This window comes from Artemia sp. Qi Xiang Cuo, chromosome 9, assembly GCF_049724085.1.
Source record: "Artemia sp. Qi Xiang Cuo chromosome 9, ASM4972408v1, whole genome shotgun sequence".
Classification (NCBI taxonomy): Eukaryota; Metazoa; Arthropoda; class Branchiopoda; order Anostraca; family Artemiidae; genus Artemia; species Artemia sp. Qi Xiang Cuo.
The window spans coordinates 12640471-12663394 of record NC_142802.1 but is presented as its reverse complement, the minus strand read 5'-3'; the positions used below and the strand labels follow the sequence as shown (position 1 = coordinate 12663394).

The 22924-nt window shown below is 33.9% G+C and overlaps 1 protein-coding gene across 3 annotated transcripts in view; it reads left to right on the top strand.

Moving 5' to 3' along the window:
* Window positions 1–22924, top strand: part of cpo (RNA-binding protein) — a 215748-nt gene that overhangs the window by 116464 nt on the left and 76360 nt on the right. For all 3 annotated transcript variants that reach the window (XR_016142217.1, XM_089094294.1, XM_089094295.1), the window contains exons 3-4: window positions 11360–11437; window positions 15815–15931. Coding sequence is in view for 2 of the 3 variants with exons in the window: in XM_089094294.1 (XP_088950420.1) it covers window positions 11360–11437; window positions 15815–15931 (195 nt within the window). In the remaining variant the exon portion in view is untranslated. The remainder of the gene's footprint in view (window positions 1–11359; window positions 11438–15814; window positions 15932–22924) is intronic.

Here is a 22924-nt window from a genome sequence, read left to right as displayed (position 1 = left end):
TGGATTTTATTTACTCTCTTATAGCAATTTCTGGTCGTTTAAAGTCTGAGTTATTATATGACATTATTTCTGCTGGTCTTGAGTTTTAATGTGGAGCTTTACTTTTCTTTAAAAACCTTCTTTTTTTGAATTTTAATTATTTTCTCCTAAATGGGATATAATTCTACTCGTGATTATCATTTATAAGGTTTAGAATTCAATGAAAAATAAGAATCTATCCAAGCACATCTTCCTTTTATATCTCCCCCATCGATTGAACATAACTGAATTACCTCACGCTTTCGGATTTGCGTTGCCCGGAGCAAATCTCTCTAGATGATTAGCAAAAGTGGCACGATTTCACCATTTGCTTCAAGGCATTCCAAAACAAAATTTTAACCTCTTTTTTTACCCTTTCAACTTGTTCAAACAGTTCGTGGTAACGAACTGTAAGTAAGGAGCGACCCGGCTCAATGGTAACCGAAACTCTAGAAAACGGGTTTTTGATACCAATAGATACATCAAAAGAATCAGATTTCAATGCTGATTTCAAATATATAATTTTCATCAAGTTTAGTTCTACCCATCAAAAGTTACGCACCTGAGAAAATTTGGCTGATTTTCGAAAAAAGGGGGAAACACCCCCTAAATGCTATAGAACCTTCATGAAAATCACACCATCAGATTCAGCGTATCAGAAAACCCTACTGTAGAGGTTTCAAGCTCCTATCTAAAAAATGTGGAATTTACATTTTTTGCCAGAAGAAAGATCACGGATGCGTGTTTATTTGTTTTTTTTTTGTTTTTTTTTTTTTCCCAGGGGTGATCGTATCGACCCAGTTGTCCTAGAATATCATGGGAGGGCTCATTGGAACGGAAATTAAAAGTTCTAGTGCCCTTTTTAAGTTAACAAAAAAATAGAGGGCAACTATGCCCCCTCCCACGCTAATTTTTTTCCCAAAGTCACCCGATCAAAATTTTGAGATATCTATTTTTTTCAACATGGTCGAGAATATTATAAATATGTCTTTTAGGATGACTTAATCCCCGAAGTTCCCAGAGGGAGGGCTAAAAGTTATGAACTTTACCCAATGTTGACATATAGTATTGGTTATTGGGAAGTATACAGAAGTTTTCAGGAGGTTTTTTTTTTCTGGTAGTGGGAGGGAAGGCTGGGTCGGTGGTTATGTTGAATGATCTGTTCATGAAGGAAGTTTTCATGGGGGAAGGGAAATTGCCATGAAGGGGGCGCCGGACTTGCCAGCATTATTTATTGGTTATTGGAAAGTATACAACCATTTTCAGGAAGGATTTTTTCTGGAGGGGGGGGGGGGCTAGAGGAGGGGGTTACTCTGGAGAATATTTCCGTGGAGGATGTTTCTTTGGGGTAAGGCTCAATAGTAATCGAAACTTTTAAAAACGGAATTTTGATGTCAATAAATGTATCAAAAGAATGTGTTAATAATGCTGATTCTAAATATATAAATTTTATTAAGTTTAGTATTACTCATCAAAGGCTACGAGCCTGAGAAAATTTACTCGATTTTTCAAAGAGGGGGGAAACATCCCCTACAAGTGAAAGAATTTTAATGAAAATCACACCGTCAGATTCAGCGTATCAGAAAACCCTATTACATAGGTTTCAAGCTCATATCTGCAAAAATCTGCAACTTTGTATTTTTTGCCAGAAGAAAAATATACGAATATAGAAGTTAGTTACGTAAGTTAATTTGTAAAGACATCCATTTAGCAAAAGAAAAGTAAAATTTTTATGCAAATAAAAGCTGCATTAACTAAAAAACGATCAGAAATTAAATATAAAAAAAAAAACTTTTTTAAACTGAAAGTAAGGAGCGACATTAAAAATTAAAACGAACAGAAATTATTCCGTATATGAAAGGGGCTGTCCCCTCCTCAACGCCTCGCTCTTTACGATAAAGTTTGACTCTGTCTCACAACTTTATTTTTTAAAACAATAAAAAACTTTAGCGTAAAGAGCAAGGCATTGAGGAGGGAACAGCCCCTTTCATATACGGAATAATTACATTTCAACTGAAATGTAAGAAGGAATATCAGAACTTAAAACGAACAGAAATTATAACGTATGTGAGGGAGTTCTCCCCCAAGTCAATACCTCACTCTTTACGCTACAGTTTTTTTTTAGTGCTTTCAAAAGAACTATCTATTCTAATTAAACGGCCTTTGTGATTCAGGGGTTTGGGGCTGTCCCCTCCTCAACGCCTCGCTCTTTACGCTTAATTTTGACTCTGTCTCACAACTTTATTTTAAAAAACAAAAAAAAAATTATGCTTAAAGCGCGAAGCGTTGAGGAAGGGACAACTCCTTTCATATACGGAATAATTACATTTCAAATGAAATATAGGAAGGACCATTAAAACTTGAAACGAACAGAAATTATAAAGTATATGAGGGGGGTGTCCTCCAACACAATACCTAGCTCTTTACGCTACAGTTTTTTTATTTCTTTAAAAATAGCTATATATTCTAATTAAACGGCCTTTGTGATTAAGGGGTTTGTGAATCAAATTTTTTTTAACTTTTAACGTAAAGAGCGTGGTATTGACTAAGGGAGAACCCCCTCATATACGTAATAACATATACGTAATAAAAAAAACAATAAAAAAACAAGCGATACGGCTCAATAGTAATTGAAACTTTTAAAAACGGAATTTTGATGTCAATAAATGTATCAAAAGAATGTGTTTATAATGTTGATTCTAAATATATAAATTTTATTACGTTTAGTATTAATCATCAAAGGCTACAAGCCTGAGAAAATTTACTCAATATTTTAAAGAGGGGGGAAACATCCCCTAGAAGTGAAAGAATTTTAATAGAATCACACCGTCGGATTCAGCGTATCAGAAAATCCTAGTACTTAGGTTTCAAGCTCATATCTGCAAAAATCTGCAACTTTGTATTTTTTTTTTGCCAGAAGAAAAATACAGGAATATAGAAGTTAGTTACGTAAGTTAATTTGTAAAGACATCCATTTAGCAAAAGAAAAGTAAAATTTTTATGCAAATAAAAGCTGCATTAACTAAAACAACGATCAGAAATTAAATAAAAAAAAACAAGTTTCTTAAACTGAAAGTAAAGAGTGACATTAAAACTTAAACCGCCCAGAAATTATTCCTTATTTGGCAGGGGTTGTCCCCTCCACCACGCCTCGCTCTTCACGCTAAATTCTGACTCTGTCTCACAACTTTATTTTTTTTTTAAATAAAAAACTTTTGCGTAAAGAGCGAAGCATCGAGGAGGGGACAGCCCCTTTCATATACGGAATAAAAGTCCTAAAGAATAAGATTTCAATGCTGATTTCAAATATATAACTTTCATCAAGTTTAGTGCTACCCATCAAAAGTTACGCGCCTGAGAAAATTTGGCTGATTTTCAAAAAAAGGGGGAAAGACCCCTTAAAAGTCATAGAACCTTAATGAAAATCACACCATCATATTCAGCGTATCAGAGAACCCTACTGTAGAGGTTTCAAGCTCTTATCTACAAAAATGTGGAATTTTGCATTTTTTGTCAGAAGAAAGATCACGGATGCGTGTTTATTTGTTTGTTTGTTTTTTTTTGTTTTTTTCCCCAGGGGGGATCGTATCAACCCAGTGGTCCTAGAATATCGTGGGAGGGCTCATTGGAACGGAAATTAAAAGTTCTAGTGCCCCATTTAAGTGACCAAACAAATGGAGGGCAACTAGGCCCCCTCCCACGCTTATTTTTTTCCCAAAGTCACCCGATCAAACTTTTGAGATAGCCATTTTGTTCAACATGGTCGAAAATACGATAAATATGTCTTTTAGGATGACTTAATCCCCCGAAGTTCCCAGAGGGAGGGCTAAAAGTTATGAACTTTACCCAATGTTAACATATAGTATTGGTTATTGGGAAGTATACAGAAGTTTTCAGGTGGTTTTTTTTTCGGTTTGGGGGTGGGATGGGGGGGTCGGTGGTTATGTTGGAGGATCTGTTCATGAAGGAAGTTTTCATGGGGGAAGGGAAATTGCCATGAAGGGGGCGCCGGACTTGCCAGCATTATTTATTGGTTATTGGGAAGTATACAACCATTTTCAGGAAGGATTTTTTTTGGAGGGGGGGGGCTAGAGGAGGGGGTTACTCTGGAGAATATTTCCGTGGAGGATGTTTCTTTGGGGTAAGGCTCAATAGTAATCGAAACTTTTAAAAACGGAATTTTGATGTCAATAAATGTATCAAAAGAATGGGCTTATAATGCTGATTCTAAATATATAAATTTTATTAAGTTTAGTATTACTCATCAAAGGCTACGAGCCTGAGAAAATTTACTCGATTTTTTAAAGAGGGGGGAAACATCCCCTACAAGTGAAAGAATTTTAATGAAAATCACACCGTCAGATTCAGCGTATCAGAAAACCCTGTTACATAGGTTTCAAGCTCATATCTTTAAAAATCTGCAACTTTGTATTTTTTGCCAGAAGAAAAATATACGAATATAGAAGTTAGTTACGTAAGTTAATTTGTAAAGACATCCATTTGGCAAAAGAAAAGTAAAATTTTTATGAAAATAAAAGCTGCATTAACTAAAAAACGATCATAAATTAAATAAAAAAAAAAACTTTTTTAAACTGAAAGTAAGGAGCGACATTAAAACTTAAAACGAACAGAAATTATTCCGTATATGAAAGGGGCTGTCCCCTCCTCAACGCCTCGCTCTTTACGCTAATGTTTGACTCTCTCTCACGACTTTATTTTTTAAAACAATAAAAAACTTTAGCGTAAAGAGCGAGGCGTTGAGGAGGGGACAGCCCCTTTCATATACGGAATAATTACATTTCAACTGAAATGTAAGAAGGAATATTGGAACTTAAAACGAACAGAAATTATAACGTATGTGAGGGGGTTCTCCCCCAAGTCAATACCTCGCTCTTTACGCTACAGTTTTTTTAGTGCTTTCAAAAGAGCTATCTATTCTAATTAAACGGCCTTTGTGATTCAGGGGTTTGGGGCTGTCCCCTCCTCAACGCCTCGCTCTTTACGCTAAAGTTTGACCCTGTCTCACAACTTTATTTTTAAAAAAAATAAAAAACTTAAGCGTAAAGAGCGAAGCGTTGAGGTGGGGACAGCCCCTTTCATATACGGAATAATTACATTTCAACTGAAACGTAAGAAGGAATATTAGAACTTAAAACAAACAGAAATTATAATGTATATGAGGGGTGTTCTCCCCCAAGTCAATACCTCGCTCTTTACGCTACAGTTTTTTTAGTGCTTTCTAAAGAGCTATCTATTGTAATTGAACGGCCTTTGTGATTCAGGGGTTTGTGAATCAACATTTTTTTTAACTTTTAACGTAAAGAGCGTGGTATTGACTAAGTGGAGAACCCCCTTATATACGTAATAACATATACTTAATAAAAAAACAAAACAATAAAAAAACAAGCGATACGGCTCAATAGTAATCGAAACTTTTAAAAACGGAATTTTGATGTCAATAAATGTATCAAAAGAATGTGTTTATAATTTTGATTCTAAATATGTGAATTTTATTAAGTTTAGTATTAATCATCAAATGTTACAAGCCTGATAAAATTTACTCGATTTTTGAAAGAGGGGGGAAACATCCCCTAGAAGTAAAAGAATTTTAATTAAAATCACACCGTCGGATTCAGCGTATCAGAAAACCCTATTACATAGGTTTCAAGCTCATATCTGCAAAAATCTGCAACTTTGTATTTTTTGCCAGAAGAAAAACATACGAATATAGAAGTTAGTTACGTAAGTTAATTTGTAAAGATATCCATTTAGCAAAAGAAAAGTAAAATTTTTATGCAAATAAAAGCTGCATTAACTAAAAAACGATCAGAAATTAAATAAAAAAAACAAGTTTTTTAACTGAAAGTAAGGAGCGACATTAAAACTTAAAACGAACAGAAATTATTCCGTATATGAAAGGGGCTGTCCCCTCCTCAACGCCTCGCTCTTTACGCTAAAGTTTGACTCTGTCTCACAACTTCATTTTTTTTAAATAAAAAACTTTAGCGTAAAGAGCGAGGCATTGAGGAGGGGACAGCCCCTTTCATATACGGAATAATTTCTGTTCGTTTTAAGTTTTAATGTCGCTCCTTACTTTCAGTTTAAAAAACTTGTTTTTTTTATTTAATCTTCATAAAGAAGTGTAAGGAGTTTTGAGAGACAAACGTCTCCTTTTCTTTCTGCAAAATAAATAGTGTGATCGTAGCAGATGTTTGAACAAGATGGACATGATGGGGAAATTCTTAATTTATTTTTAAATGTGGAAATACTTTTAAATACTATTTTGGGAGTTTGCAGAAAAAATTGGAAGCCAGTTAAAGTGTTTCTTTCTTTGAATGTTTTGACTGATAAATTGAAAATGCACACATATTCTATTTGAGAGTTGCAAGCTCTTCAAGAGCTATTTAAGAGTTGTTATATTTACTCCTTGCATAAGGTCAAATTTTAATCCTCTAATGGCGTGTTATATTGTTTAGAATAAGTTGCCTGAATCAGCTCGAGGGTTTGTTTAAAAAAATTGTTAAAAATTCTTTGACTTCGTAGAAGTAATTTTTATTTATGTTTTTATTTTATTTTATTATTTTTTTTAGTCTATTTAATCTAATTAATTAATTTAGTTTATTTATTCTATAGTTTTCATTTTATCCATATTTTCTTTTCTTTTTTTCTCCTTCGTATGTAAGTAAGTGCTCATTTTAAATTTTCTTTTGTTTTTCATCTCTGAGTAAGCAACTCATTTGTCTTCCCCCTTTGTAAAGGTCACTGAGCCTTTGGGGGAATAATAACATGTAATATTGTGTGTGTCTAACGAAGAATAAAACTTATCTTATCTTAAGCAATTCCGCATGTCTGTCTTCACACTGTTTTTACCACATTTTTAATTACATCTTATGCTATTTTACGTTAATCTTCCGTCAACCTGATTAATTACCAAATTTGTGATTTGGTAAATTACTAGGACATACTAGGCTGCATGTAGAAAACATAGGTGAAAACATAGGTGAAACATAGGTTCACCTATAAACCCTGCTTGACGATTTTCACCGTCTTGGGTCTAAACTTACCGAAGAAGGCTGTGGAATTTTTTTCGAAAAAGTTAGGTTAGCATCCCGACCCCTCAAAAAAGCAAACCAAAAAAAGTTGGAAGCTAATTGAAGCGTTTCTTTCTTTTAAACATTTTGACTGGAAAGTAAAAATACAATTATATTATGGCTTGAAAGTATAGTATGGCAAATATAGTATGGCTTGAAAGTTGCAAGAAATTTCGTATATTTTCACCATCTTCTTTTACTCGCAGTATTCTGAGGGTTGCCCACTTCCTGGCACCTGGTGTAAATCTCGAAACTTCACGTATGCCGCACAGTTCCACCACGCTTGGCACAGTTCAAATTTTAGTGAAATCTGATCAAACATTTCGTTTTAACGAACTGTAAGTAAGGAGCGACCCGACTCATTAGTAACCGAAACTCTAAAAAACAGAATTTTGATACCAATAAATATATCAAAAGAATCAAATTTTTATGCTGATTTCAAATTTAAAAGCTTTATCAAATTTGGTCTTACACATCGAAAGCTACGCGCCTGAGAAAATTTGCATTACTCTCGAAAAAAGGGCGACATCCCCTAAAGGTCATAGCACTTTAATGAAAATCACACCATCAAATTCAGCGTATCGAAGAACCCTACTATAGAATTTCCAAGCTCCTATCTGCAAAAATGTGGAATTTTTTATGTTTTGCCAGAAGAAAGATCACGGATGCGTTGTTTTTTTGTTGTTTTTTTTTCAGGTGTGATCGTATCGACCCAGTGGTCCTATAATAACGCAAAAGGGCTCATTTAAATGGAAATTAAAAGTTCTAGTGCCCTTTTTAAGTGATCAAAAACTGGAGGGCAACTAGGCCCCCTCCTACACTCATTTTTTCCCCAAAGTCACCCGATCAAAATTCTGAGATAGCCATTTTCTTCAGCATGGTCTAAAAATAAAATGACTATGTCTTTGAGGATGACTTAATCCTCCAGTGTCCCTGGGGGAAGATCTGCAAGCCATGGACTTTGCCCAATGTTTACAGATAGTATCCGTTATTGGGAAGCATACAGAAGTTTTCAGTGGGGATTTTTCTGGTAGTTTAGGGGGAGAGTTAGGAGGTTACGTGGGAGAATCCTTCCATGGAGGAAGTTTTCATGGGGGAAGGGAGATTGCTATAAAGGGGGCGCTGAATTTCCCAGCATTATTTAAAAAAACGATCAGAAATTAAATAAAAAAAAAAAAATTTCAACTGAAAGTAACGAGCATTATCAAAACTTAAAAAGAACAGAAATTATTAAGTATATGATTGGGTTCGCCCCCTAGTCATTACCTCGCTCTTTACGCTAAAGTTTTATTTTGTACTTTCATCAGAGCTATTTATTCTATTTCATCAAAGCTATTTATTCTATTTCATCAGAGCTAACGGCCTTTGTGACTAAGGGGTCGTTCTTAAAGAAATGGAACAAAATTTGTACTTTAGCGTAAAGAGCGAGGTATTGAAGAGGGGGCTAATCCCCTAATACACGTAATAAAAATATGCGAATATAGAAGTTCTTTACGCTAGTTAATTCGTAAGTTACGTCAGATCAAAATTTCGAGAAAGCCATTCAGCCAAAAAAAATTAAAATTAATATGCAAATTTCGTTTTAATTATTCATGTACGGTGAGCCAAAATCAAAGCTGCATTAATTCAAAAACTTTCCAAAATTAGTTTTTTCAAACTGAAAGTAAGGAGCGACATTAAAGCTTAAAACGAACAGAAATTAATCCGTATATGAAAGGGGCTGTCCCCTCTTCAACGTCTCGCTCTTTACGCTAAAGTTTGACTCCGTCTCACAGCATTATTTTTTAAAACAATTAAAGGCTTCAGCGTAAAGAGCGAGGTGTTGAGGAGGGTACAGTCCCTTTCATAAAGGGAATAATTTCTGTTCGTTTTAAGTTTTAATGTTACTCCTGACTTTCAGTTAAAAAACTCGTTTTTTATTTAATTATATTCTTGAATTAGGAAGGGTTTCCTGGGGTACATGATTTATCAGAGTGGGTAACCCCTAACAATATTCTTGAAATTTAAGGCTTAAAATTTCATATTTTTAGTGGGATTAATGTATATGTATACGAAAAGGCAATGCTAGAGATAACGCTCGTTCTTTAGATCCATATCCAAAATACCTACCCAAAATAAAGTACCTACCGTTTATTGATAGTTAAAATTTTTAAGGAAGACCTCAGAATATGCCGCTCTTAGTCAAAGATATCAGATGGAGTTTGCATAGCAACGTTGCAAGGTTATTTTCGCTTGACGAAAATTTACCGTCTTTTTTCAAAACCTCTATGTATAAATAATCTAACAGTAAGATCACGACTTAGTGATTTTTGGCTACTACATCCTCAGCGCGTACAAACAGCTCCTCCCATTTAATCTGCCATCAGCGGTTGAGTGTATATTACCCTGTAGGCCTAACACTTATTTTCGCAGAAACTTTCTCAAAATGCCTTTGAAACCAACTCGATTCTTCGAAACCTACTTGTAATTCCTAAAAAACATCTAATAATATCAGTGCACTACTAATTACTGATTTTCATATATGTATTGGAATAAATTAATTTAAAATTGGATTTTTTAAAATTTAGTGTTACAAAGGTGAAGCCAAGTTTTGCGCTCAAGAGAAATCTGACTTGTCTACCCGTGAAAAAATCTAATGTCGCTTATGTTTATACTTGTTTAAATGTTCACCGTAGCACTTGCATCTCGGTCCGGCTTTGTATAATGGTTGAGATAGGGAATGATCATACTGTATTATATTTATATACAGTGGTCAAAACCAACCTGTAAAGATCAGCCGTGGTAACTCAAAAAGTGCTTTGGGAATTTTTTCGGAAAAGTCAAATTTCCATCCCAGCCCCTAAAAAAGTTACCTCTAGTGAATGGGTTTGATCCATTTTCTCATTATTATCATTATTTATTATATATCTTATATTATTATAATTATTTTGAAAATATTTAAAAGTTTTATCCACATAACTTTGAACTGGAGCTTTTCATATCGCAATTTTGTTTGTCACATCTAGGATGCAAAAAAAATAAAAAAATAAAAAAAAATCATTTTTCCAACAGCTTCTTCATACTTTGACTTTGACTGTTATTCAACAACTAATAGTAACTCAGTGCCGGAATAATGAGGCCAATATAGGCCTCATAATGAGGCCTTAGGCCTATATAACTGCGTACGCTCCTCCTCCTTTTCTAATCTAAGCAAAGCTTAACTCTTTACCACGCCCCATAAAGTTCGTATTTCGTTTAAATCCTTTCTTATGACCTTTGTCCCCCTATTCAGGAACGACCTATTTTTCTCTGGGCCTCAAATAAATGGTCAACATTTTTTTGGAAAGGTCAGAACTGCGTCCTAACCCCTCAAAAAAGCAAGCTCTAATGATTGGTTCAATCGATCTTCTCGTATCTTATTTATTATTATTATTAAACATGGCCAAAAATGACAATCTTTGCCAATTTGACATTCTTCATCCGTAAAACGTGACCCAGATTTCTGTTATTTTGGCCTAGAAAGTGTGGTCAAGCCACGTTTTCTGATTCTTTGTGCTTTTTTTTGGGGGGGGGGGTGGATAGTTACAAAAGAACAGCCAAACAAGAACCTAAGACAACAATTACTTTTGAAAACATGTAAGAAATCTTCCTCAGTCTTTCAAAGTGCCCAAGTTTTAGAACCATATTTAACCACTGTTATTACTGTCAAGAACGTATCCAGGATTTTTTCTGGGGGGGGGTGTACCAAAAAAACTTTAAAAACGAATGAAAAATTTGTTTATTTTCATTTTTGATACGTTTTTACGAGTTGGGACAATATTTTGCAGGGGGGCTGGAACCCGATATCCCTCCCCCCCCCCTTTTTGGACACGGTCATGATTACCGTGGCTTAGAAAATTCTATTCTTAGTTTGCAGGTTTATCCTCCTATTCCTCCTAACATAATAACCTTATATCTGTAAAATAATGTTCTCGTAGCTTCCAAATTAAGCTTCTTAATAACAATAAAAAAGACCCGAAACATATTTTTTTTCCAACTTCTGTTTAAATTAGGTTGTGTAACATAAAGCCTTTTGATTTACTGCACCGACCTTTCCCCGCCCATTATACTACGTAGATAAATTTGATTTTTCTCTACACTGTCGTTTGGTACTTGAGAGAGGGATGGGACATGTAAACAAAAATAGTACTGATAAAAAGAGGATCAATTAAAAAAATTAAAAACTAATAACTGAAATCCACATGATAATTTTTTTATTTTTTTTGTTGCAGGTTAGAACTTTATTTGTCAGTGGTCTACCAATGGACGCAAAACCAAGAGAGCTGTATCTACTATTTAGGGGATATGAGGTAAATACAAAGCTTACTGTTGTCAAATATGCTTGTTGTCAAATATGTCAAATATGTTGTCAAATATGGTGCTGGAGACCGTCTGGGGGTGAATCCGAGGGGCATTTTTATCCCTTGTTTTATCAAGAAATTTTAGAAAAGCCTTCGATAAGGGAGAATATGAAACAGGGCCTTTCTGTTTTATTCGAAAGGCTATAGTATAAATGTGGGACAAAACGTGTACCCATATTTTTTTTAGGGGGGAGGGTCTGTATTTTCAAGAATTAGTATTTGTTATGAGAGAAGTCAGGAAATAGTAGAAGTTTAAAATTTTGATGTACGAGTTGGATCTAAAAGGACAACAGTTTTAACATAATGTTGTGGAAGGAAGTAGTTTTACATAAATAAAACTAATTATAATGGACTTATAACATAATGTATTATAGAATTATAACATAATGTATAACATAATAGACTTATAACATATAACATAACATAGTAATTTTAACATAATGGGAAAAGAAATTGTTTCACATAAATAAAACACATTATAATAGACTTATACCTGCCAACAGGAATAACCAATATATATATATATATATATATATATATATATATATATATATATATATATATATATATATATATATATATATATATATATATATATATATATATATATAGTCTAAATATATAAGTCTATATATAGTCTAAAATATAAGTCTAAAATATATAAGTCTAAATGTTTGCCCCCTCTCCATAAAATTGTCTTGGATATGCTATATGTATGTGTGTATGCATGTTGGGGTAATTCTAGCGTTAATTTAAGTAAATCTGCCCTAAATAGGATCGTAGCTAAAAAAAATATGTCCGAAGGGGAAAATATCTAGTGAAATAAATTCACTGCTACAATTGCATTATTCATATATGGAATTAATGTTCCATGTATGTGTTTAAAAGGAGACCTCAAAAATCCAAGTACATTATTTGGGCATGCCCATTGCCCCAAACATGTGTTCGTAGAGGTTTAAGAACCTTAACATGAAATAAGTAAAATATAAAAATGTTTAAGGCCTACTTTATTGCTTCTCTTCCCTCCTTTTAATCCCGTTTCCTAAGGTGCTTAAGTATATTCTTTGGAAGACATCCCCTAGGGACTGGATCTAAAACTTGAGAAACGATGGAAATAAAGAATAGAATTTCTCACGTTTCTAAATGGTGGAAATACTGTCCTTTTAAACGCGGGATGAAATAAGTTCAAGCTATTTTATAGATCTAACATTTGAAATTTAAGTTTTAGCTCAAATGCGTTTCAAACCCAGGATCTAAAAGCATATATTTATTATTTTTTTATTCATGCAATTTCCGAGCCTATATATTGCTCACACAATAGACCTGCTAAATACCAAACAGGGGCACCAATTGAGTGGGGGATAGGGAGTAGCAATTGTTCCTCCCCTATATTTTGAGACAATTCCTTTTTTGGATATTTTCATTCAAAAAATCGCCAAACAGGACGAAAAAACGGCTGTTTTCAAGCTGAGAATAACTCTAGACCCAACTTATAAATAGGTGGTTCATTTTAAAACTAAAATATATGAAAGAAACTGTAAAAATCTACAGGTCATTGGAGGGCAAATATCCTGTCAGTTGAAAACTCAAACTTCTGATAAGAATAAAAGGAAGACCGAGAAAAGGGAAAATACACTTGAATTTATGTTTCCAGCGCCGTCTATAATGGTCGTACACATATTTTAGATATACATATACTATGTATACATATATTGTAGATATATTGTACATTGAAAATAGATTGACCATATAAAACTTCAAAATTACCCTCACTGTTATTACTCAAGTTCTATTTATGCGTAACTTCTCTGGCTTAGAATACATAAATACTGTTGTTTACTTTATCCTAAAAAGCAAATTTCCGCTGTTGGCATTTACTTTAAATTTTCAAACTTCTGTCTTTTGCCCTTACCCCCGCCCCCAGGGTACTCCCAAGCTGATAATCGTAAGCCATTCCTTACACTGGTAATCTGAAACCAGCATTTATAAGTAAAACAGTGTTTTCGAGAATTAATTCTTATTTCTCAGCATGTATACACTGATTCATTTACCACAAATATTTATTTGGAAGGCTGCATTTCTTGGACGCCCAAATTTAGAAACAAAACATAAACAAGGCAAATTATGTAAATACTCCAAAAAATAATTTGGTAATAATATGGTAATTTGGTAATCATAAAAATCTCGTAGATTTAGGAGTGTCACGAACCCGAAGTCCCGTCCACCCTGTATGCTTCTTTATGCTCCACTTTGCTAGGCCTTTGATCCTGGAATAGTAAAGAATGGTCAATAATAAATCTTTGAATCATTTTTGGGTTTGAGCCAGTTGCCTTCAAATGGATCAGAAAACTGATAGACTATTTGAATTTCCCTCACTGTATACCTGTCTACCTTAGTTCTGCCCTAGGATGGATGATAGACTATTATCAAAAAGTGAAATTAGTCATTTTTGTACAACTCTGAGAAGTTAAGCCAGCTTTACCTCTCACAGAGACTATGGGTCTTGGCTTTACTCCAATTAGCCATGGCTTGGCTCTCATGTCTTTAATCACTTTTACCAAGTTGATCAAATTCAAAAAGTTTCAAAATCCTCCACCAAGTTCATCGTATTATTATTTAGAAAAATATATAATTTTTAGCCTTATAGGAATAAAACAATTACAGGATATCTTGTTGTGTCTTTTAACTAGAATTTTGAAATTAAACTCTTTCTTCTTATGACTGTATTGTTTAACATTAAATATTCACATACTTGTGGAAAATACGATGTTTCTGCATGTTTAAGAATACGTTTTTATTTGCATATTCTAGAATATAATTTTGAAAAAGAGTATATTATTTTGATAATTTTGATTATTTTTTGCACATCGAGTACACTTTCCTTAGCCCATAGAGAGGGGCAACTTGAATGGGAATCAACAGCTCTGGTACCCTTTTTAATCTAAGCAAAGCTTAACTCTTTACCACGCCCCATAAAGTTCGCATTTCGTTTAAATCCTTTCTTATGACCTTTGTCCCCCTATTCGGGAACGACCTATTTTTCTCTGGGCCTCAAATAAATGGTCAACATTTTTTTGGAAAGGTCAGAACTGCGTCCTAACCCCTCAAAAAAGCAAGCTCTAATGATTGGTTCAATCGATCTTCTCGTATCTTATTTATTATTATTATTAAACATGGCCAAAAATGACAATCTTTGCCAATTTGACATTCTTCATCCGTAAAACGTGACCCAGATTTCTGTTATTTTGGCCTAGAAAGTGTGGTCAAGCCACTTTTTCTGATTTTTTGTTCTTTTTTGGGGGGGGGGGGGTGGATAGTTACAAAAGAACAGCCAAACAAGAACCTAAGACAACAATTACTTTTGAAAACATGTAAGAAATCTTCCTCAGTCTTTCAAAGTGCCAAAGTTTTAGAACCATATTTAACCACTGTTATTACTGTCAAGAACGTATCCAGGATTTTTTCTGGGGGGGGGGTACCAAAAAAACTTTAAAAACGAATGAAAAATTTGTTTATTTTCATTTTTGATACGTTTTTACGAGTTGGGACAATATTTCGCAGGGGGGCTGGAACCCCATATCCCTCCCCCCCCCCCCCTTTTTGGACACGGTCATGATTACCGTGGCTTAGAAAATTCTATTCTTAGTATGCAGGTTTATCCTCCTATTCCTCCTAACATAATAACCTTATATCTGTAAAATAATGGATGCAACATTGTTGCATCCATAATTTTAGCCTATAAGGCTAAAAATTATATATTTTTCTAAATAATAATACGATGAACTTGGTGGAGGATATAAAAAATAATATAAAAAATATTACAATTTAAGATAGTTTTGCCGCCCACCGGACATGCCCCCCGCGGTGCTAGCCCCCTAGATTTGGCCCTGTAAAAGACCAGAAACTTATAAATATTTCCGAAAACCAAACATAACAGATTGGAACAATCGGTTGAACTTGTTAAGTTAGGTAGAGGGAAGCTTGATGTAAATAAGTAATTATATAATGTTATGTAATACCAATTGAATTGTTGCATCCAAAGGACGTAGGCAGGGGAGGGGGTAAGCTATTGGTCCATGCCGCTCGAAATCATAAATTTTCCCTTATTTTGGCACTTTTATTCAATTGTCGAATAAGATTTTTTTATCATTGCCCACTTTAAAAAAAATCCTACTTACGTGCCTAATATAGTCCATCGGTGTAACGTGGGATATAAACCTCGTGCTAATTTATAGTCACTGCCTTCTATTAAGGACTAGAAAATTTTTGTTAGAAGTGACCTAAATTATTCAAAAATATCTTCTGAAACTATTTTGTACTTTCTAGGGTTATGAAAATTCACAATTAAAAATCACAAGTAAAAACGGAAAAACATCGTCGCCAGTTGGTTTTGTCACATTCACAACTAGGGCCGGAGCAGACATAGCAAAGCAGGACTTGCAGGTAAGTGAACTTGGGCTGTTAAATAATAAAGCCTAGTTTTTATCTGGTGTTGTGCGGACCAAATACAAAACGAATGAACCAACTAGCGTTTACCCATACCGTGTTGAAAAAAAAAATCGTTTACGCAGTTTCACTGGCTCATTTCCTTTCCTGTTTGTCTGTAAAACCCCAATTGGAAACGCAGCTTAACACCTGGTTTTTGAATGGGATTAATATGAAATGGTACAGACAAGGCCGTATCCAAGGGAGGGGGTTCAGGGGGTCTGAACCCCCCCCCCCGAAATGATTTCCGACTCGTAATAAAATGAATATAAACAAATTTGTTGATGCGCAAGGGCGGATCCAAGATTTTTTTTCGGGGGGCTTTTACTAATTTTTGACTTTTTCGGGGGGGGGGGTACTAATTTTTGACTCAGTTTTCGACTAATTATACTGATTTTTACCTAGGTTTTACTAATTTTCGACTTATTTTCGACTCGGTCAAAAATTTCGGGGGGGGGGGGGGTTCAAACTGGGTAACCCTCCTGGATACGGCCTTGTTGATGCGTTTTTAAAGTTTTATTTTGTAACCCCCCCCCCCCTCCTAGAAAACAAATCTTGGATGTGGCCCTGGGAACAGATACGATACGGTTTTATACGGTAGGAAGTAATATGTTTTGTAAAAGTTCGAATGACATTGCTGAATAAAAAGCTTGGACTAGAACTTGCTGTATATCTCGCAGATTGATGTTGTTAATGTGAATTTCCAGCCATACCCATAAAGGACACATTGCTATGCTATTTCCCAAGCAGACTGCAGAGAAATTGTCAATTCCACTTCTCAACAGAGAAAGAATAATCTGTAAATATAATACCGAGTTGATTGCCTTCGAAATAATAATCGTGAATAGACATAGCCTGCATTGTTTTTCAACTCTCGATGACGGTTTAAAATAGCCGAAAAAGTTGTGTGGGATTTTACGCACCGCCTTCGCATAAACAAAACTAAATCTCTCTATGCTTCAGGCACGTATTCGGGAATTTGTTTTGGGGAGGGCCCAAATGCTTCAAATCCCCTATTCTGTCAGAAGTATCAGAAAATTATGGGAAAATAAAAAATCGTGAGATTTCGGGAAAAGGTGGGCCCAGAGCCCCCCCTCCCTGCGTATGTGCCAGCTATTCTTGCACTACACGCTTAAGTCTTAGAAAATTAGCTCTTCAAAAAGCTTACTAATTTCAGAGTAAACTGTAAGGGGTTTACATGATTCGCAGAGCATAGGGTTTTACCCTTCTTCAAAGATGTAAGTGAAAAGGCATTTAAGGGCTGGGCACACGTAGCTGATTTCGGGAACTGATTTCTAAATCAGCGCCAATTTTAAAAGAAATCGGTGTTGATTTCAGCTTTAAAAATTTTCTAGTTTTCGGCGCCGATTTACAAAATCAGCACTGATTTTCATCAGGATCATCACAAAAAAATAGGGATACAAATAAATAGTCAGCCAGAAGTATCTGTGGAGAAAGACCCCACTACTGAGCTGAGAACTAAGCTGAGATCAATCAAGCAACTATTAATAAACTCCAGTTGACTATTTGTGTCCATGATTTTTTGTTTTGAAAATTTTGCGCAATAAATTTTTCTTTCAAAAAATTTTTCTTACCGCTATCGTTTGTCCACTGATGCTGAAATCGGTTCCCGAAATCAGTTACGTGTGCCTAGCCCTTTAGAGCGAGTTGTCGATAAACGTTGCTGAGCATTAGAAGCCCTAAATGGCAGTGACAAGTATGGTACTGTATGAGAAGCGATCCGGCAAATGAGAGGTACTTAGGCTACTGATAAGAACTCAAGGCTGCTAGGTTTTAATAGACTAATTTGGTCTTGGTCAATTGAAGGTCAAACAGTGGCAAACTTTTCCCGGTTATTGAGTCCCGATCTAAGATGAAAAAGAGGCTGTTTTGCACTGGCTTCAACTGGTGGGGGATCATTAGAAAATCATGAGAAAAGTACGTTTCGCATATCACAATGTCAATTGAATTAGACTCTGACGAACAGGATGTATGTCATTATTGTAACAACAACAGGTGGATCAAAAACTTATTTCAACACCAATGTTAGGCATGGAATCACTATTTTTAATGACAAGAATTCTGGAAATAATTCGAGAATATTTCATTATTTATAATTTCAATATTTGCGTTGCAACTATGAAACCAACTAGTAACTACTGCGAAAAACTCCTAAACCGGTTTTCAGTTTTCATCTCTCCTGTAAAATATTCGCAATGCAACATAACAGCTTTTGCTTTACCGCGATCAGGCTATTACCGTCATATTGAGCTCCCAGAATCCATAAAGTATCATTTTATAAGTTATTAATATAATCATTATAATATTAATATATCTATTATTAATAATATTAATATATTAATATATTATAATAATATTAATATATTAATATTAATATAATATTAATTATAATATTAATATAACCATTATAATTATTAATATAATCATATAATCATTAATGAACCACTACATATACCAAAAATACTATTTGAATGTTTTACACGTTAATTTTTTTGCTTTTAACTTAAATTCAGTTTGTTAAAAGGTCTCAAAACCAAGGCCGTATCCAGGGAGTATATGTTTTCACCCCCCCCCCCCGAAATGTTTTTCCAGCTCATAGAAACGTAACAAAAATGAATATAAACATATTTTTGATGGGTTTTTTTAAATTTTTTTCTATACATACCCCCCCCCCCTCCGAGAAAAATCCTGGATACGTTGCGAACCACACCTTTAACAACGCTCTACTGAAGAAGCAGGAGGAGTGCAATAACTCATTTTTTGGAATATTTGGTAAAAATAGTGAAACATAATTTGTTAGTAAAAAAGGAATCCAATAGTCTGTCAACAATAATAATCATGACAATAATAATAGCAATAGCACTAAAAAAAGTAAAACATCATGGCCACCTAAATATTCATACATTTTAAATATTGAAGTTTTCGTCCTATAAATTATTCAGAAATTTAATAACTATATAAATAAAAGAGAACACCAACGTGATAACTCTCACCTATTTGTTTTATCTGGACGATAAATACTTCAAAATGTAAAATTTCTTATTTAAGGTAGTCGGCCTAATCTGAAGCAGAATATATTAGTATTCATTATAGTTTTCTGACTTCATTCTAGAGTAACCAAGCCCAAAACAGCTCATTGTAATTTCTTTTATATTATTTTTTTTTTTTTTTACACTAGTATTTTACATGCAACTATAATTATTTATTATTGTCATAATTATTAGTTTTATAGTTATTATTATGTTTATTTTATAATTTTACATATTATGATTACATATAATTATAAAAATGTTACAATATATTTGTTGTAGTTTATTTATTATAAAAAATTATAATACATTAGTATATTTTAAGAGCAACAAAATACGATTCTTAGAAAAATCGAGCAACTTCCAAAATTCAATATTTGCCACCCATCTTCTACATTTCCATACAAAATATGACTTGAATAGAAAATGGGGATTCAATGTGTCATCCGGTCTATTTGCAAGAGGAAGAATAAATTGGGGAAGCATTGGTGGAATTGCTTATTTTGTTTTGTGACATTTCTATTACTATATAACGATCCTGCTTAGAATTCATGGGAAAACTCCGGAACGTCATTTTGGGAAGGGTTAATGGGAGGGGATTTAAAAACTTTAAATATTTTATCGGAAAGAGAAGTATTTATTATACTGCAGTAAAAGTAGCGTTTTCTTGCTCCCTACCCTCGCATAATGAATTTAGAACTCTTTGAAACAGGTATTGTCATTTTCTTTAAATATTGGTTTAGGGGTAGGTTTCAGGGAAATCCCAACTTGTCCGCTCTTTCTACGTCAAAGTGGAGTTTTTCTCCTGTTTTAAAAATATATCACAAGCACAACGGTAAATCATGCAGAACATAAAATTTTGTGTGAATTGTACCTTCACACTACACCGTAGATCCTTTCAAACTAGCATGAAATTTTACATTACGTTATGTGCGAGGTTATGTGATCTTGCGGAGCAGATTTTGTCCGGAACGTGGGAAGCTCCAAGTAAACTGGAGTTCTGTACATAATTTTTTATAACGTAAGCTTATGTTACTGTTGGAAAACTCAACATAGCAGCAAGAAAAGGGAGTCTCTGGATGAGCTATTAAGGAATTTGGAAATGAATTCGTAAACTTTCCTTGAAAACCTTTCAAGCTTGATCAGAGCTTAAATTTCCACACCGTGTCATATTTTTAATTTTCAAATGGTTTTCTTATGATAATTATGCGATGATTATGATGGTTTTACAGATTTTTGTGTTAGCCTATTGTGAAAGGACTTGTTTAAGTGCAAAAGATTATACTTAACGCAAACTAACTTAACCCCTTGGGCTTGGAAAATGACATATATAGTGTTAAGGCCACTTAACACACTCGTCCTTACTGAGGCAGAATATATTAGCATTCCTATTAGTCTTCCAATTTTTTCTAGAGTAACTAAGGCTAAACAAGATCAATGAAAACTTTGCTTAGAAGAAAGGATAATTCAAGAGCAACAAAAGAAATTTCTTGAAAAAGTGGAATAATGTTCAAAATTTAATTATAGCCACCCACCTTCTAAATTTCCATAGAAAATATGATTTGAATAGAAAATGGAGGATCAATGCGTCATCCAGCGTATTTGCATAGAGCAAGAATTAAATAGAGAAGTATTGGCGGAATTGCTTATCTTGTTTTGTAACATTTCTATTACTATGTTATGACCTCACTTAGAATTCATGGAAAATCAGCATCTTATCTGTAAAGCAAATTGGATCAAAAACTTTCATTTCTTCCATATCTTCACCACCATTTCTTGAAAATAAAAGTAAGTAGACCGAATTTAATTAATATTTATTGGTTTTGTGACATTTTGTGTTCAGAATTTTTAATAAATGGAAATACTGTTAATAAATGAAAATTTTGTTAAGATTCGGCCTGAAAATTTTTGGATGACAAGGGGGAGGGGTAATCAAGATTTTTCCCACGTCGCAACAGAGGCCAGAACCGCCACTGATCTTTGGAGTAAAAATGTTCTTTTTTTTGCATTCTTGGTACTTTAACCCAATTATCAAGTTAATTTTAAAGCGTTTAAGAAATAAATAATGGAAAATTATTATTAAATTATTTTAACTTTGATCAGGAAACTTACAGGATATAAAACGGGTCATTTTTAACTGAAGTATATTGTCTAAGAAGCTAACGAATTTACCAAAATATTTTGCTTGTAATTCAAAAAGGTGTTTTATATATATATATATATATATATATATATATATATATATATATATATATATATATATATATATATATATATATATATATATATATATATATATATATATTGTGAATTGCTGGTAAAACCAAACAGAATAGGAAATATCTAAAAACCTAGTTGGTAGTATAATAAAAGTAAAAAGAAATTAATCTGGCTTCAAAATCAGAGAGTGACAAATTAATTTGTCATATTGGTTGTAGTGATTTCAAACAAAAAGACAAAAACATTGGTACATTTTTTATTGAACCTTTATGTAGAATGTATTTTAGAAAGGGATCAAGTCTATTTAATATTATCGTCAATCCATGGAGGGAGGCGGAGAACCTTTTGCAATTACTGTAATACAATTAGGTTCAAGGGTTTTTTTCTGTCTGGAGTTGGGCTAATCGATGCTATTCGAGGTTTCCTCGAGCTAATCGGATAGAATTTTGTCATTGTGGCTGTAATGTAGTGGTGTCTAACGGAAAACTCAATTACACTCTCCGCTGCCTCCGAGATCGATTGGATTAGGATAACACTCTCAGTGAGAAAAATACGCCTCGGGAAACCCAAGAAGATATAATGTAACAATTAGCCTCCCCGGTCAGAAATAATTTATCATTAATGCCCCCAAACTTTCATCTCTTACTTTACGAATTTACTTCGTCATTTATCTACTTTGTCAACAATCGTTGTCATTAAAGACTACAAAAGGGAAGAGGAAGGAGGAAAGGATGGGAAGGAGGGAAGAATAATGTTATCTTTACAATTTAATCAAACAGAAATTGACCCTGGTAGGGCTAGAGAAAGAAGGGAGAGGATGTAACATTATTGTAAAAACGAAGGATATGTGTAAAAGTATCCCCAAAAAATTCACCCTTACGCAAATCATGTCATAAAAATTTTCGGTATTTCCTAATGAAATATCAAACAGTTCGTGGTAACGAACAGTAAGTAAGGAGCGACCCGGCTCAATAGTAACCGAAACTCTAGAAAACGGTATTTTGATACAAATAGATACATTAAAAGAATCAGATTTTAATGCTGATTTCAAATATATAAGTTTCATCAAGTTTAATCCCATCAAAAGTTACGTGCCTGAGAAAATTGGCTGATTTTCGAAAAAAAGGGGGAAAACCCCCTAAAAGTTATATAACCTTAATGAAATTCACACCATCATATTCTGCGTATCAGAGAACCTTAATGTAGAGGTTTCAAGATCCCGTCTACATAAATATGGAATTTTCCATTTTTTGCCATAAGAAAGGTCGGGGATGCGTGTTTATTTGTTTTTTTTTGTTTTTTTTCCAGGGGTGATCGTATCGACCCAGTGGTCCTAGAATATCGTAGGAGGGTTCATTGGAATGGAAATTAAAAGATCTAGTGCCCTTTTTGAGTGGCCAAAAAAAGGAGGTTAACTAGGCCCCCTCCCACGCTCATTTTTTTCCCAAAGTCACCCGATCAAAATTTTGAGATAGCCATTTTGTTCAACATGGTCGAAATATGATAAATACGTCTTTTAGGATGACTTAATCCCCCGAAGTCCCCAGGGGGAGGGCTAAAAGTTATGAACTTTACCCAATGTTAACTTATAGTATTGGTAAATAAAAAAAACAAGTTTTTTAAACTGAAAGTAAGGAGCGACATTAAAACTTAAAACGAACAGAAATTAGTCCGTATATGA